The sequence below is a fragment of the Cetorhinus maximus genome, chromosome 1, assembly GCF_964194155.1.
Source record: "Cetorhinus maximus chromosome 1, sCetMax3.hap1.1, whole genome shotgun sequence".
NCBI classification, from domain to species: Eukaryota; Metazoa; Chordata; class Chondrichthyes; order Lamniformes; family Cetorhinidae; genus Cetorhinus; species Cetorhinus maximus.
In genome coordinates, this window is record NC_135879.1 from 160,289,835 (window position 1) to 160,301,999 (window position 12,165).

At 39.4% G+C, this 12,165-nt stretch overlaps 1 protein-coding gene across 2 annotated transcripts in view; it reads right to left on the bottom strand.

Annotated features, from left to right (window-relative positions):
* rnf180a (ring finger protein 180a) overlaps positions 1 to 12,165 on the bottom strand; it is a 167,532-nt gene that overhangs the window by 139,795 nt on the left and 15,572 nt on the right. For both annotated transcript variants that reach the window (XM_078549007.1, XM_078548999.1), the window contains 3 exons: positions 11,276 to 11,401; positions 9,189 to 9,284; positions 2,129 to 3,187 (listed from right to left, as the gene is read on the bottom strand). In XM_078549007.1, coding sequence (XP_078405133.1) covers positions 2,129 to 3,187; positions 9,189 to 9,284; positions 11,276 to 11,386 — 1,266 coding nt within the window. In that variant the 5' untranslated portion in view covers positions 11,387 to 11,401. The remainder of the gene's footprint in view (positions 1 to 2,128; positions 3,188 to 9,188; positions 9,285 to 11,275; positions 11,402 to 12,165) is intronic.

The window sequence follows — 12,165 nt, forward strand, 5'->3', positions numbered from 1 at the left end:
CTTAAGTATCCAGCTGGAGGTACACAAGAAAACCTGGAACGCAAAAGGCCACCAAGTAGGCTCCTGCAGATACAATCCAATTCTGATCTGTTGTCATCCATGTTGCATTCCTTTACTGTATCATCTCAGAACTTTCTAAAATTGTAGCACTTAGTAAGGGAAATCTGAAGTCAAAATAACTAAGGCAGGCGTTTATTGACACCAACTAGGCTGGTGAGGGAGTGATAGACATGCAATTCTCAGTAGTTTATTTTGAGATATTTGGCTTCTGATGTTTTAGCAACAAATCAAGCAATGCATTTCCTATCAGCATGGGAGCCAAATTTGACATATAACATCTTCAATCTCATTTTAGATTATATCAAGATAAACATTTATATTAATAATAACATCACCAAGTGCTGTAAACAAAATTGTATTTTGATGAATTTTCCTAACTAGGCGGTTGAGATGCTTGTCCATTCTGCTAAGCTAAGATGTGAGAAGTGTAACCTGTCACTGTTAATTAAATAAGATTAAACAAACATTTCATACAATTATATAAAGAAACAGACAGAAAAGCACAGTTTTATCCAATCAGAAAACCAATTTAAAACAACCCGACCTTGACTCAAAAAATTGATTTTGCTTTTGCAGATCACTAGTTTCAAAGACTCAGACAAACAGAAGAAATAAGAAAAGGAGACAATGTAAGCGAGCCTAAAGTACAGATTTAATAATTGTTTCAATGGCAGTGTTAATTGCTAACTACATTATTTTATAATTACAATGATAAAGCCATCCTAACATATCAGTATAAAGAGTCTAGAGCAAAATCTTCATGCAATGCATTTGTACCATGATTTGACAGATAATAACCATCCCCAACTACAGAAAATCCAAACGTATTCCCCTGACCTTCAATGGCATCACTAATGCCAAGCACCACCCAACCCACCCCACCATCAACATCCATGGGGTCACCTTTAACCAGAAGCTTCAATGCCAGGCATATTAATAATTATGGTGCAAGAACAGATCAGAGGTACTTTGTGGTTAAGTGTTTCAGTGAATCTACCATAAAAAAAATTTAAATCAGGAGTGTTCACCTAGTTAATACAGCTGCATCAACTGAAAAAGTTCAACACAATCCAGCACAAATTAGTTCCTGCCACTGAACTCAATACCCGCCATCAGCACACTGTAGTTGTAGTAAATATGATCTAAAAAAAACACTGCAACAGCACATCAAGAGTGTTTCATCAGCAAATATTACCACGCAAAATCATAAGAGCGTAATGAGTGTGCCATTAGCAGCAAGCTCCCTTCCATCACACACATCCACGCTTGGACATATATTGCTGTTTCTTCCTTGTTGCTGAGTCAAAATCCTACCATTCCCCATTTAACTGCTTTTTCAAATACACATTCTAGTATTTAAATCCTATACTAAAGGCTCTCCAAAATACCAACCTTCAAAGAAAACAGTGCTCAATCTTTAATCCACTGCATGAAGATATGCTTACCTTCACTACAGACTTCTATTATAAATGGTTCAAGCTTCAGATTTCCTGTTTTCTTTGTACAGTCTTAAGGTGAACAACAGGACTTGTATCTGCCTTTAGCAGGCCCAACCTTCTACTAGGCCTATACAAGGCGAGCTACTCAACATTCCTGGAGTTGTCCAGCAATTGCCAAAGACACACTTACAGAGCACTTTCTCCACATCCTCTCCCTGCACTGCCAGAATAACATGACAGCTTTAGCTGAAACCAAATGGAATTTCCAGCCTTATATATCCCACAACCTCCAGAATATCCTCTTAACATTCAGCACTAAAAATTACAGAGCATTTTACAATGTTGTTCTCTATAAAAAATAAACTGCATTTGTTTCAAAAATTGCAAAAAAAACTAAATAAACAAAAAATTTTGTCCAACGACTGCTTTTAAAATGTGAATTTAGATCATCACCATCAAAATACAGCCTTTGCTTTCCAAAATAATTGAATTTTCTATTCAGAATTTAAATGAAAATTATGTTGCCGGTGATGCTCTTCAAATATTAATAAATGATTTTTCCTAATGTTCTGCCTGGCATTAGCATTACCTGGATGAATGTAGAATGGTTCAGGCTTTCAAGCACTCACCTGTTTTGGCTCCTTCAACTTGCTCTGATGCCATCGCTCTCGTTTCCGTTGTTTTCTTTTCAAATTTTTAAGTTTGTTTCTCTGTCTTTTACTCAGTGTTCTTTCACCTAGAGTGGAGAATAAGGGAACGCATGGTGCTGAATCGTTACAAAGGTTGCTTGTGCCTGCATCATGTCCCTCCTCCCACTCCTCTATGTCACTTGCTTCAGTACTCGAGTCAGGTGACCAACCTCTGACAGTGGCAGAAACATTGGCAACTTTGCTCCTGCAATGTCTTAGCACAGATGGCCCAGGACCTAAATCCTCTTGCGCTTCTTCTACGAGACTATTATTGAACGATTGAGAACATGACACAAAATCAGACTCTCGACTGTATGGCCTCTGAAAGGCAGAACTGTTGGATTCTTCAGATACAGGTAGCTGCAGGTTAGCACCTTCTGCCAATGGAAACTGTCTAGGGCTTGCAATCTCACCAATGTGATGCATTATAATTCCACAAGATGAAGATTGCGGGCACAATCCATGTATGCTAGAAAAACTAACAGCTGCATCCTTTGAGTTTGTGCTGCTAAAATCCAGACTGTGAGACTTTTTATGAAAACCTATCATTGTACATCTGGCTCTCAGAGGCTGTGAAGCAGAAGACCATGGCTGTGGATAAGCTGCTTTGAAGTTAAATTCATTGCTGTCAACTTCTACCATTCCTCGACTGCCTGATCTTGCCTCCAGACAAAGTGCTTCAGTTATTCTTTCACGATCCATCTTTCTTGAATGATGTAAAAATTCTTTATGCCTGTGGTGAGACATGACGTTTTCTGTCCCACGCTCCATGTTCTCCACAGTTTCTAATTTGTACACGTACCGTACTTTCTGTAGAGATTTCACCTTTGCAGGTTCAATTATTCTGATTAAACGTGGTGCTTCATAGTCAGTACGGCTCTTACAAATATGTACAGTCACTGCTTGCCCACAAGGGCACTTAGCATTGCTGACAAAGTTAAAATCCCCCAGGCGGGCCCCACAGTGCAGGCAGTTCAGCTTCCCAATTGTCCACCATGACTATGGAGAAGAAATAGACAACAATCTGGTTATTGTAACAAAAAAAAGCGGGAAATAGGCCACATAAACTCTTTCATACAATTCACAAGGTCAGCTTTTCTTTTCTATGTGTAATGTGGAATCTAGCACAGCACAGAAAAGTCCACATAACAGTGAGGCCGAGACACCTGATGTAGCAGATTGTGTTGTTTTACAATACATAACATAGCAGCAGATTTTACAAATACAGTTGTCAGTTATAATAGAATTATTCGGTAGTGCCTGAAAATTCCAAACTATTTCATGTCAAATGAAAAAGAAATGTACAAAGCCGCCTTTAACAATGAATAAGCAAGTGGCTTTATGAATACAAAGAAATATCCACATGTATGTCACTGAGACCAGACTGTAAGACTACATGCAGTGTAAGCTTTCAACAAGATCCCAAAACAAAATCCCTAACCTACAAATACTAAAAACTCAATTGATTTGCAGCCCAAAAATACATGTTAATTAAAATGCTGTATAGATGCTCCACAGATGGAAAAAGCATTTAAACTCTTAGAAAATTATTTGGTGAAAACAAATGCTGTTATGTTCCATCCATTTTATGCCTGTAGAAAAATCTTTATTTATTTAGAAATGGCACCAATTACATCCTGATCACAGTGGGTGGATATTTGTCACAATACTTACTTTGGTACAGCAAGGTTCACTAAATTGATCCCTGGGATGAGGGGGTTGTCCTATGTTGAGATGCTCAGCAAGCTGGGTCTATTTTCTCTGAAGTTTAGAAGAATGAGAGGCACTCTCATTGAAACATACAAAATTCTGAAGGGGCTTGATAGGATCGATGCTGAGAGATTGTTTCTGCTGGTCGGGGAATCTAAAACACGGAGGCACAGTCTCAGGATAAGGGGCCAATCGTTTAGGACTAAGATGAGAGGAAATTACTTCACCCAAAGAGTTGTGAATCTTTGGAATTCTCTGCCCCAGAGGGCAGTGGATGCTCCATCATTGAATACATTTAAGGCTGGAATAGATAGATTTTGGTCTCTCAGGGAATCAAGGAATATGGGGAGCAGGCAGGGAAGTGGAGCTGAAGCTCAAGGTCAGTCATGATTGTATTGAATGGTGGAGCAGGCCGACAGTAGGCATATGGTCTAATCCTACTCCTATTTCTTATGTTGTGTTATCATGTTAAAGTATTCTAATTTGCATCCTTCTCCAGCCTAAATAGAGATAATGTTGTACAGGTTTGTGTTCTCAGCTATATTCTAGAAATTTGTGAAGACTTGCTCAATATAGTCAATTTCGTGGAACTAAATAATCCTATGAAAGTTCTGAGTATTAAAACTCTAATGGAAAGGAAGTACAAATGCTCGGTATTGTTGATGTAAGAAAATTCAAAAATCTGCGGTCTGTAAGTTACCTTTAAAAACGCAAATTAAATCCCTCAATTGTCATTGAAGGGACTCTGTCACTGTGCTATGGAGGGAGAGTGATTACAAGATTCATTGAAAAAATTACATCTGAATATAACATGTAAAATAATTACAAAGGAGGTAAGGAGAAATCATAGCCACTCGCAAAAGGATCGAGATCAAGAGACCACAGATTTAAAATAATTGACATTAAAAACAAAAGCAATATACGAAAAAAAAAAATTAATGCAGCAAGTGGTTAAAGGTCTGGGTTGCACTGCCTGAAAGTGTGGTGAAGACAGGTTCAACTGAAGCATTCAAAATGGAGGATTTGCAGGGTTACAGGAGAAGGCAGGTGAAGGGCACTAAATGAATTGCTCATTCGGAGAGCCAGTGCAGACACAGTGGATTGAATGGCCTTCTCTGCACTGTCACAATTCTGTGATTCTATGAAACAAATATAATGAAATAAATATATATGTTTCTCAATATGAGAAAGACTTCTTTTTACAAAGTAGAAGCCTTTTCAAGAGCAAATATATACCCACTTAAAATATATATATGTTTCTCAATATGAGAAAGACTTCCTTTTACAAAGTAGAAGCCTTTTCAAGAGCAAATATATACCAACTTAAAATAGATAATCATGACAACAAAACTTATGAATTATATTGGCATCCTCTTATTAGAAGAGAGTCAGAGAGAGACCCCTGCACCAAATCTGCATTAATCCCAACCGGTTGATTCTTTATGCAAACGAATTCTCAGCAGAAATCACCCCAGCAATGTGGGGCCTACTGCTGCTGGAAAGCAAAATTCATCACCAGGTGAAAAGCAATACTTAAATGGGTTGGAAGGGCCCCAATGATTTTTTTTACATTTCTGAAAGAATTCTCCATAAGCCACAGGACTTCACTGATAAGGTATGGGGACCATACATTGGAGACACGTACTATCGCACCCTCCCTCCAATAGGCTGGTCAGCAGAATTGCAGCTGTTACCCAAGAGCCTATTGCTGCTCCCTGACTGCCAGCCCCTTTGGGTGATGGTGGAATTAAAGGTAATCAGTTGCTTTAATGAGCCCACCACTCCGCTATCATGTGTGGGGGATAAGGGAGTGAATAACCCAACTTGAATGAAGGATGGACATAAGGGATTTAGGCTTGTGCTGACAGTAGGTGGTAGCTCCCCATATCTCATTTGCCTGATGTTTTCTCCTTGAGAGAGGGGGTGAGGCAACTTGTAAATTTAAATTCCTCCACACCTTTGTGTTCAGTTTTTTTGGTGGGAGGGGTGCTTTCTCAAGAATCACAAGGTTCACGCCTGCTTCCAGAGGCAAGCAGAGTAAAATTTCTACAGTAGCCTGAAAACACCCCATGATATACAAACACATTAACTGTGCAATGCTGGTGGGGTAGGGGTTGGGTAAGCATAAAAAGTCCACTGGTCCCCAAACAGTGAACAAATTTGTTGGGAGAGTTCAAAAAGTCAGAAACTCGACAGATCTGGGTTCTACCCCAAATTGAATCTCTTTCCTTGTCACAATCATGCCACAGTTCACCCCTCCCCACCCAAAAATAACAGAATGTTTAACTTTATCAGTTTTCAAAATAATGCGGAAAATTGCGTAACTTGACTCTACAACACATATAGCCCACCCATGTTAATTCCACTCTTTCTCCAAATGTAGTACAGGCATGCAGCAACAATTTGTGACCCTCTGATGAAAAATTGAGTTACTAGATCCATTTGCGTAACACAACAGCACATAGCCTACACATTTGACAAAGCCGTTCTTGTGACCTAACTATTAAAATAAGATTTTAAAATGGAATTTCACTGATGTGTTGTAAACTAAGTCACTGCAATCAAAGACAAAACAGAAGTTTGGACTCACTTTTGCTCTGTATGGTGACCACCTAGTCCACCTGGTATGCAAAGGGGTTGGAAAGTTGCAAAACAACTACCATAGTTATAAATCTCCTACAGTACTCAGATAAGATGGCAAATGAATAAAAAAAAGACATCTTAAGCATATGATTCAAATGTAAACTGCCTTTTTAATGTAGCCGAAATAAAAATTAGGCCTTCTCAAACCAGAACTGTACAATTAATAATTTCAAGTCTTTACATTAATGATTTCCTCAATATAACACAGCAAAACGTCAGTAGTTAAGAAAAATAATTCTAAACTGCTACTGAAATTAGTACTCAGTGGAAAGTTAATGAAAGAACCTATATTGTTAAAAGACAAAACTGGAGTAAAGGCTAAGAGTCCCTCTCCTATTATCAAAGTAAACATAGCAACAAAAGACAGATCCAAGAATAGTAAAATTGGTACTTACTATTTACTTCATTAAATATGCAATTTAATCAGTTTGGTTGTATCCTGCTGATGCATCAATGTCTTCTTCTAATCCATTTTCATTGTTACAAGTTACAAACTTTATTTTATATTTAGACATTGAAAAAGCACTAATCATGCAAGATCTTTACTACTGATGCATTTTACTTACTGTTTCCATCCCATTTTTGCAAGATATTTTTTCCCCACTGCCATATGCTTCCCTACTATTCCCTGAACTGAGGAGCTTGGCAAATAATTTGTTCATTAGTCATTGCTTAAGTGAATCAACCTTGTTGAGTTTGGAATACCCTCCAGTTTTTCTCTCCTCTTTGTTGGGTAAAATACTCACACGTTCCCTTTCCATATGTTATGCTTGTAGAGTTTACCCATAAATGAGATCAGAAAAGATGGAGTGAGATACTGTATTTAATTCTATCCCTGTGTAGTGTACAATAGCACTAATATGTAGTGGGTCATCTTCACTCAATGATTCCCCTGAAAGGCAATGTAACAGTGCAACATGTCAATGCTAATTGCCCTTAGGGACTAAGTCAACTACATAGCATGGGACTTGCTAAGATTGCTAAGTATGGTAGCAGGCCAGTTGATCAGATCAACTGAATTCAATTCTACAAATTGCAGTGTTGAGGTTTGAATTTACCATTTCTAAATTGCTAGACCAGTACTCTACATCATTCCCTTTATTTAATTAGTTTTCATTGATTTACTAACCCTTTTGGTATTGAATAATGATACTTAACATGAAGCTGATATAAACAGTACTTCCCAAATTATTTTTCCCTGCTCCATTCCAAGTTAGACAACACATTCATAATGTTCTGTTTAGAGAGGAAGAGTATCATTGTAGTCTGCAGATTTTCACTGAAGATTTAGGTGATTTATCATGCAGAAGTACACTTAAGCATCAAAGGAAGAAATTCTTCCCCAGGATAGTATGTTTTCCTCACCAATGCAAAACAGGATACACTAAGAGTACAACTAGGTGTCAGCTGTGGCTCAGTTCATAGCACCCTCGCCTTTGAATCAGAGGGTTGTGGGTTCATGTCCCACTCCCGGAAACCAAGAACTGTGATTGTACTCGAAAGAGTTGCAATCTGTGACTGTTGATAACTCGAAAGAGTATCCTACAGGTGGCTGAATTATCCATCGTCAGCAGCAGTACTTTATTATACCACCTGGCTGCAATTGTGACTATTGATCCAGGAAAGAGCTCTATAGTCACAAAGTAAAGTTGTGCTCTTGGTATTTAAAATCTAACACTCTGAAATTCCATAGGTCACCAATGATCGGTTGCTATGCTTCAGTTTGGAAGGCTGCACCAACTATTGTCATACAAGGCAGCCTTGTATATCTTGTGTAGCATTACCTGTTTGACAACAATATACTTATCTTTTCTGTACATATAAATGCAGCTTTTGCTATGATACCTAATGCTTGGAATGTTGAGTTGATGTAAATCAGTGTTTTCCAATAGTGAAGGTTATGGATGAGGCATGATGTAATAATTTAGCTGTAGAATAAGAAGTAAAACCATCACTAAACAATTAGAATTAGAAAAAGACCTATAACTGAGCTCAGTAATAGTAAAGTGAGGTCTCCTACAGTCTCCCCATCTGAGAGTGTGTCATCTGGAAATATCATTCCCTCTCATAAAATATAAGCAAAACTTCTGTCTAGAGCTTTAATTACTGACTTAGAGAGACAGCTCCAGGTTTGTGTCTCTTGCAGTATTAACACTGTTCAATAGACTCTATGAGCATTTTCTAAACCCTGACCAGCCAATGAACCTATACTCTACATGATGTTAAATGAAGCATTATGAGAATGTCATTCTTTCCTTTGGAGTGATGCAAGTATAGCAGAACTATATGCTATCTTAAAAAAGCATCTTAAAAATGTAGCTCATACATTTGAGTAAAAATGTCAGTCAAGACTATAAAACAACCTGAACCCATGTAATTAACATTGCAACATTGTAGTTCGTAAAACACTGGTTTAACAAGATGCCATAGTATGGCGGAAAAAGTAGCATGTAATTCAGAAACATTTTTCAGTTATTAGCTTAAGTCAAATCTCTGTTAGTGTCAAACAACCAGAAAGTATTAGAAAAAAGAAAAACGCTAAACCCAGTTTTGATGACGGGTTGCACCCAAAACAATAACCACGCCTTCAAAAGGTGACCAATTATGTACTTCCAGAATTCCCTATTTTTAATTCAGTGGTCTTTACCTTCTCTATTTCTTTTGTTATCCAAGAAGGAAGAGCCTCTAAATTCACATGCCAAACCATGCAGTTGCTTTGCCCGACAGATTCCTCAGCAGCACTCTAAAATAAAGGATAATTAGATTTGTAAAGTAAATAAAACTTCCCAAGGCCCTACACAAAAACGGGATGAAACCAACACCAAGAGTGAGCTAGAAGAATTAGTGAAACATGCAAGGCCAGATTTTGCCACCAAGGCAGGAAACAGGAGACCGGCCTGTTTTTGTGTCAGAAATCCACCTCCAGTGGAAAACTGACTGAAGTTTGAATTTTCATGGGGACGAGCCCTTAACTGATAATTAGACAGGGAACTTGTCTCCATAAGGTTATTGGAGGCAGGAATGGAGTCAGGTTTCAAACACCCAAGACAGCCATCATTAAGACTGCTGGTTGGCCTGAGTGAGTGTGTTTGTGCCAAAGGATGCCACTGCACCACAGGGAAGCGAGCTGTCACAGAGGAGCTGGAGGCCAGGCACTCATGAGGGAGAGGAGGGAGGTCTTCTTCCCAGATCGTGGCAGGCTTATCATACAGTAGAGGCACCTCTGTGTCAGCATCATCTCCCTATGCCTCCAATTCCTCCCCCTCTATTACCCTCCTGCTCCTCCCACTATGAGCTGTCCCCTTCCAGGGCCTTACTATCCACAAGGTCCACACTTCTCTAGAGGGCCACGTTATGGAGAGCGGGGTAGACAACTACATTGACCGCAACCCTTGCAGGAGGGTATTTCAGGTCTAGGTACCAGACCCAGTATCTCTGAGTCTGCAATACCCATCAGTTGTGAATCTGATTTATTGTCCAGCCTTGGTGAAGAATCTGTCAAGTGGGTGATGTACCAGTGTGCAACTGCCAGTGAGACGCTGCAGAGGTCTGTACTGACGAGGGCACAGATGTCTCTGACGAACTGCCTAGAGCATTGCCGTCTCCTTTGGTTCTCAGTCATCTCCAGGAAGCTTCGCTTCTGCCTGTAGATCCTGCACTCAGGGTAGTGTATCCTTCTCCTTCCTCTTGTCCCTCTCTTCTGACCTTCCGATTCCTGGTGCTCTACCCTTTTCGTGCAGACAGCTGTTCCTCATCGCCAATGGCCTTTATTTCTGAGGGTGCAGTACCCATTTTCAGCTATAGTCTTCCTGGTGCTCAGGTGGAATCCAAACAGCCTTGCCCTCTGCTCTGATGTCCACATGATGCCAGGAAAATGACAATTCTTTAAACCAGCAAAGTTCTTAATAATGACTCCTCCCATGATCTTTGATGGGTTTCTGTCACTTTTACATGAAAGGGGTAAAGATTTTAACTTATGAAAAGCATGAACACTTACCTTTTTAAACTTTTCTAGTATCCATGGTTTGCCCCCAACACGGTCCCCACCTGCGTGCAGCTGGCCTGAGGGAGACAGCTACTGAAAGCCAACTACCCCGGAAAGATTTCAGGAGGTTACAGAGTCGGGATTTTAACAAGCCCTCAACTACTTTTGGCCTGTTTAGAAGCACATGCGAGTTCAGAGGCCCACTTCCCATCAACCTCCCACCCTTAGGAAAATCGGCAACACTGGAAACAAAGGCCGCACAATGTCGCTGCTGTTTTTTCAGGCTCCCCCCCTCCACCTCCATCCCAGTCCGAATCAGGGGGTGAAAATCCAGCCCCCAGTCTGATTTGAATGTTGCAATGCTGAGACTGTTGAACAAACTATTTGCTTTCTGCTCATCATTAAAGAAAATACTGTGGATGCTGGAAATCTGAAATAAAAACAGAAAATGCTGAAAAAACTCCGCAGGTCTGGCAACATCTGTGGAGAGAGAAACAGAGTTAATGTCTTGAGTCCAAGACGACTCTTCTTGGGAAGAGAGTTTGAATAATCTGTTCAGAATTTCTCCTGAACTCAATTTTCCTTCCATTAAAAAAAACTCACCAGCAACAGTTATATTATTTATTTTGGAGCAGTAGAAAACCTGTGACAAAAGTAACAGCTACAAAGCAAGTTGCTAAATACAATCTGTATTCCACAATTAAAGGAGCCTGCACATTTGTAATAGAATTATTAAAGGTGTACTCTACATGTGATTTCGAAGGTTGCACCCCATGGGAAAGGGACAAACTACCAGCATCCAATACAAATCTTCTGCATTTCCGGCATCGTAGAAATCCTTCCATTATGTGAACATCCATTGGATCCTCATTTTTCTGTATGAGAATTAGCACAAAAAAATTACAAACAAGTTGCGGAGTAACAGACATTAGAAATCATCATGCAGAAACTAGTTAAAATTGAACTTTCTTGCAACACATGCAATAAAGCAATTCAAAACATTCATTCTGATGAAAGCATACACATCTGAAATACTTGTAAATATATTTTCCATTACAGGCTGATAATTATATGAAAGGCCCAACATTAGAGTTAATGAGAAGTTCCCAACAATAACTTGTATTTGTTTAATGCGTTTAACATTATAAAATGCCCCAAGAGACTTCACAGGAGCATTATGAAGCAAATTGGGCACCGAGCCACACAAGGTGATATTAGGGCAGATGGTCAAAAATTTGGTCAAACAGGTAGGTTTTAAAGCAGCCGATGGTGGAGCAATTAAAATTGGGAGTGCTGAAAAGACCAGAATTAGACGAGCACAGATATCTCGGAGAGTTGTAGGGCTGGAGGAGATTACAGAGATAGGGAGGGGTGAGGCCACAAGGGACTTGAAAACAAGGATCAGATATCTAAAATTGAAGTGCTGCTTAACTGGGAGCCAACGTAGGTCAGCGAGTACAGGGGTAATGGGTGAACAGGATTTGGCACGAGTAAGGACAGAGCCATCATGCTGAGCTAAGATGACAAATCAATTTGCTCACAGCAAACTTGAGATCCATATCTTGCAGAAAATTTATGACTGAAATTGGTCATTCATGGAGGGTGCCAAACTTTCAGCTTTTAAGGTCTTTCAGTAGAC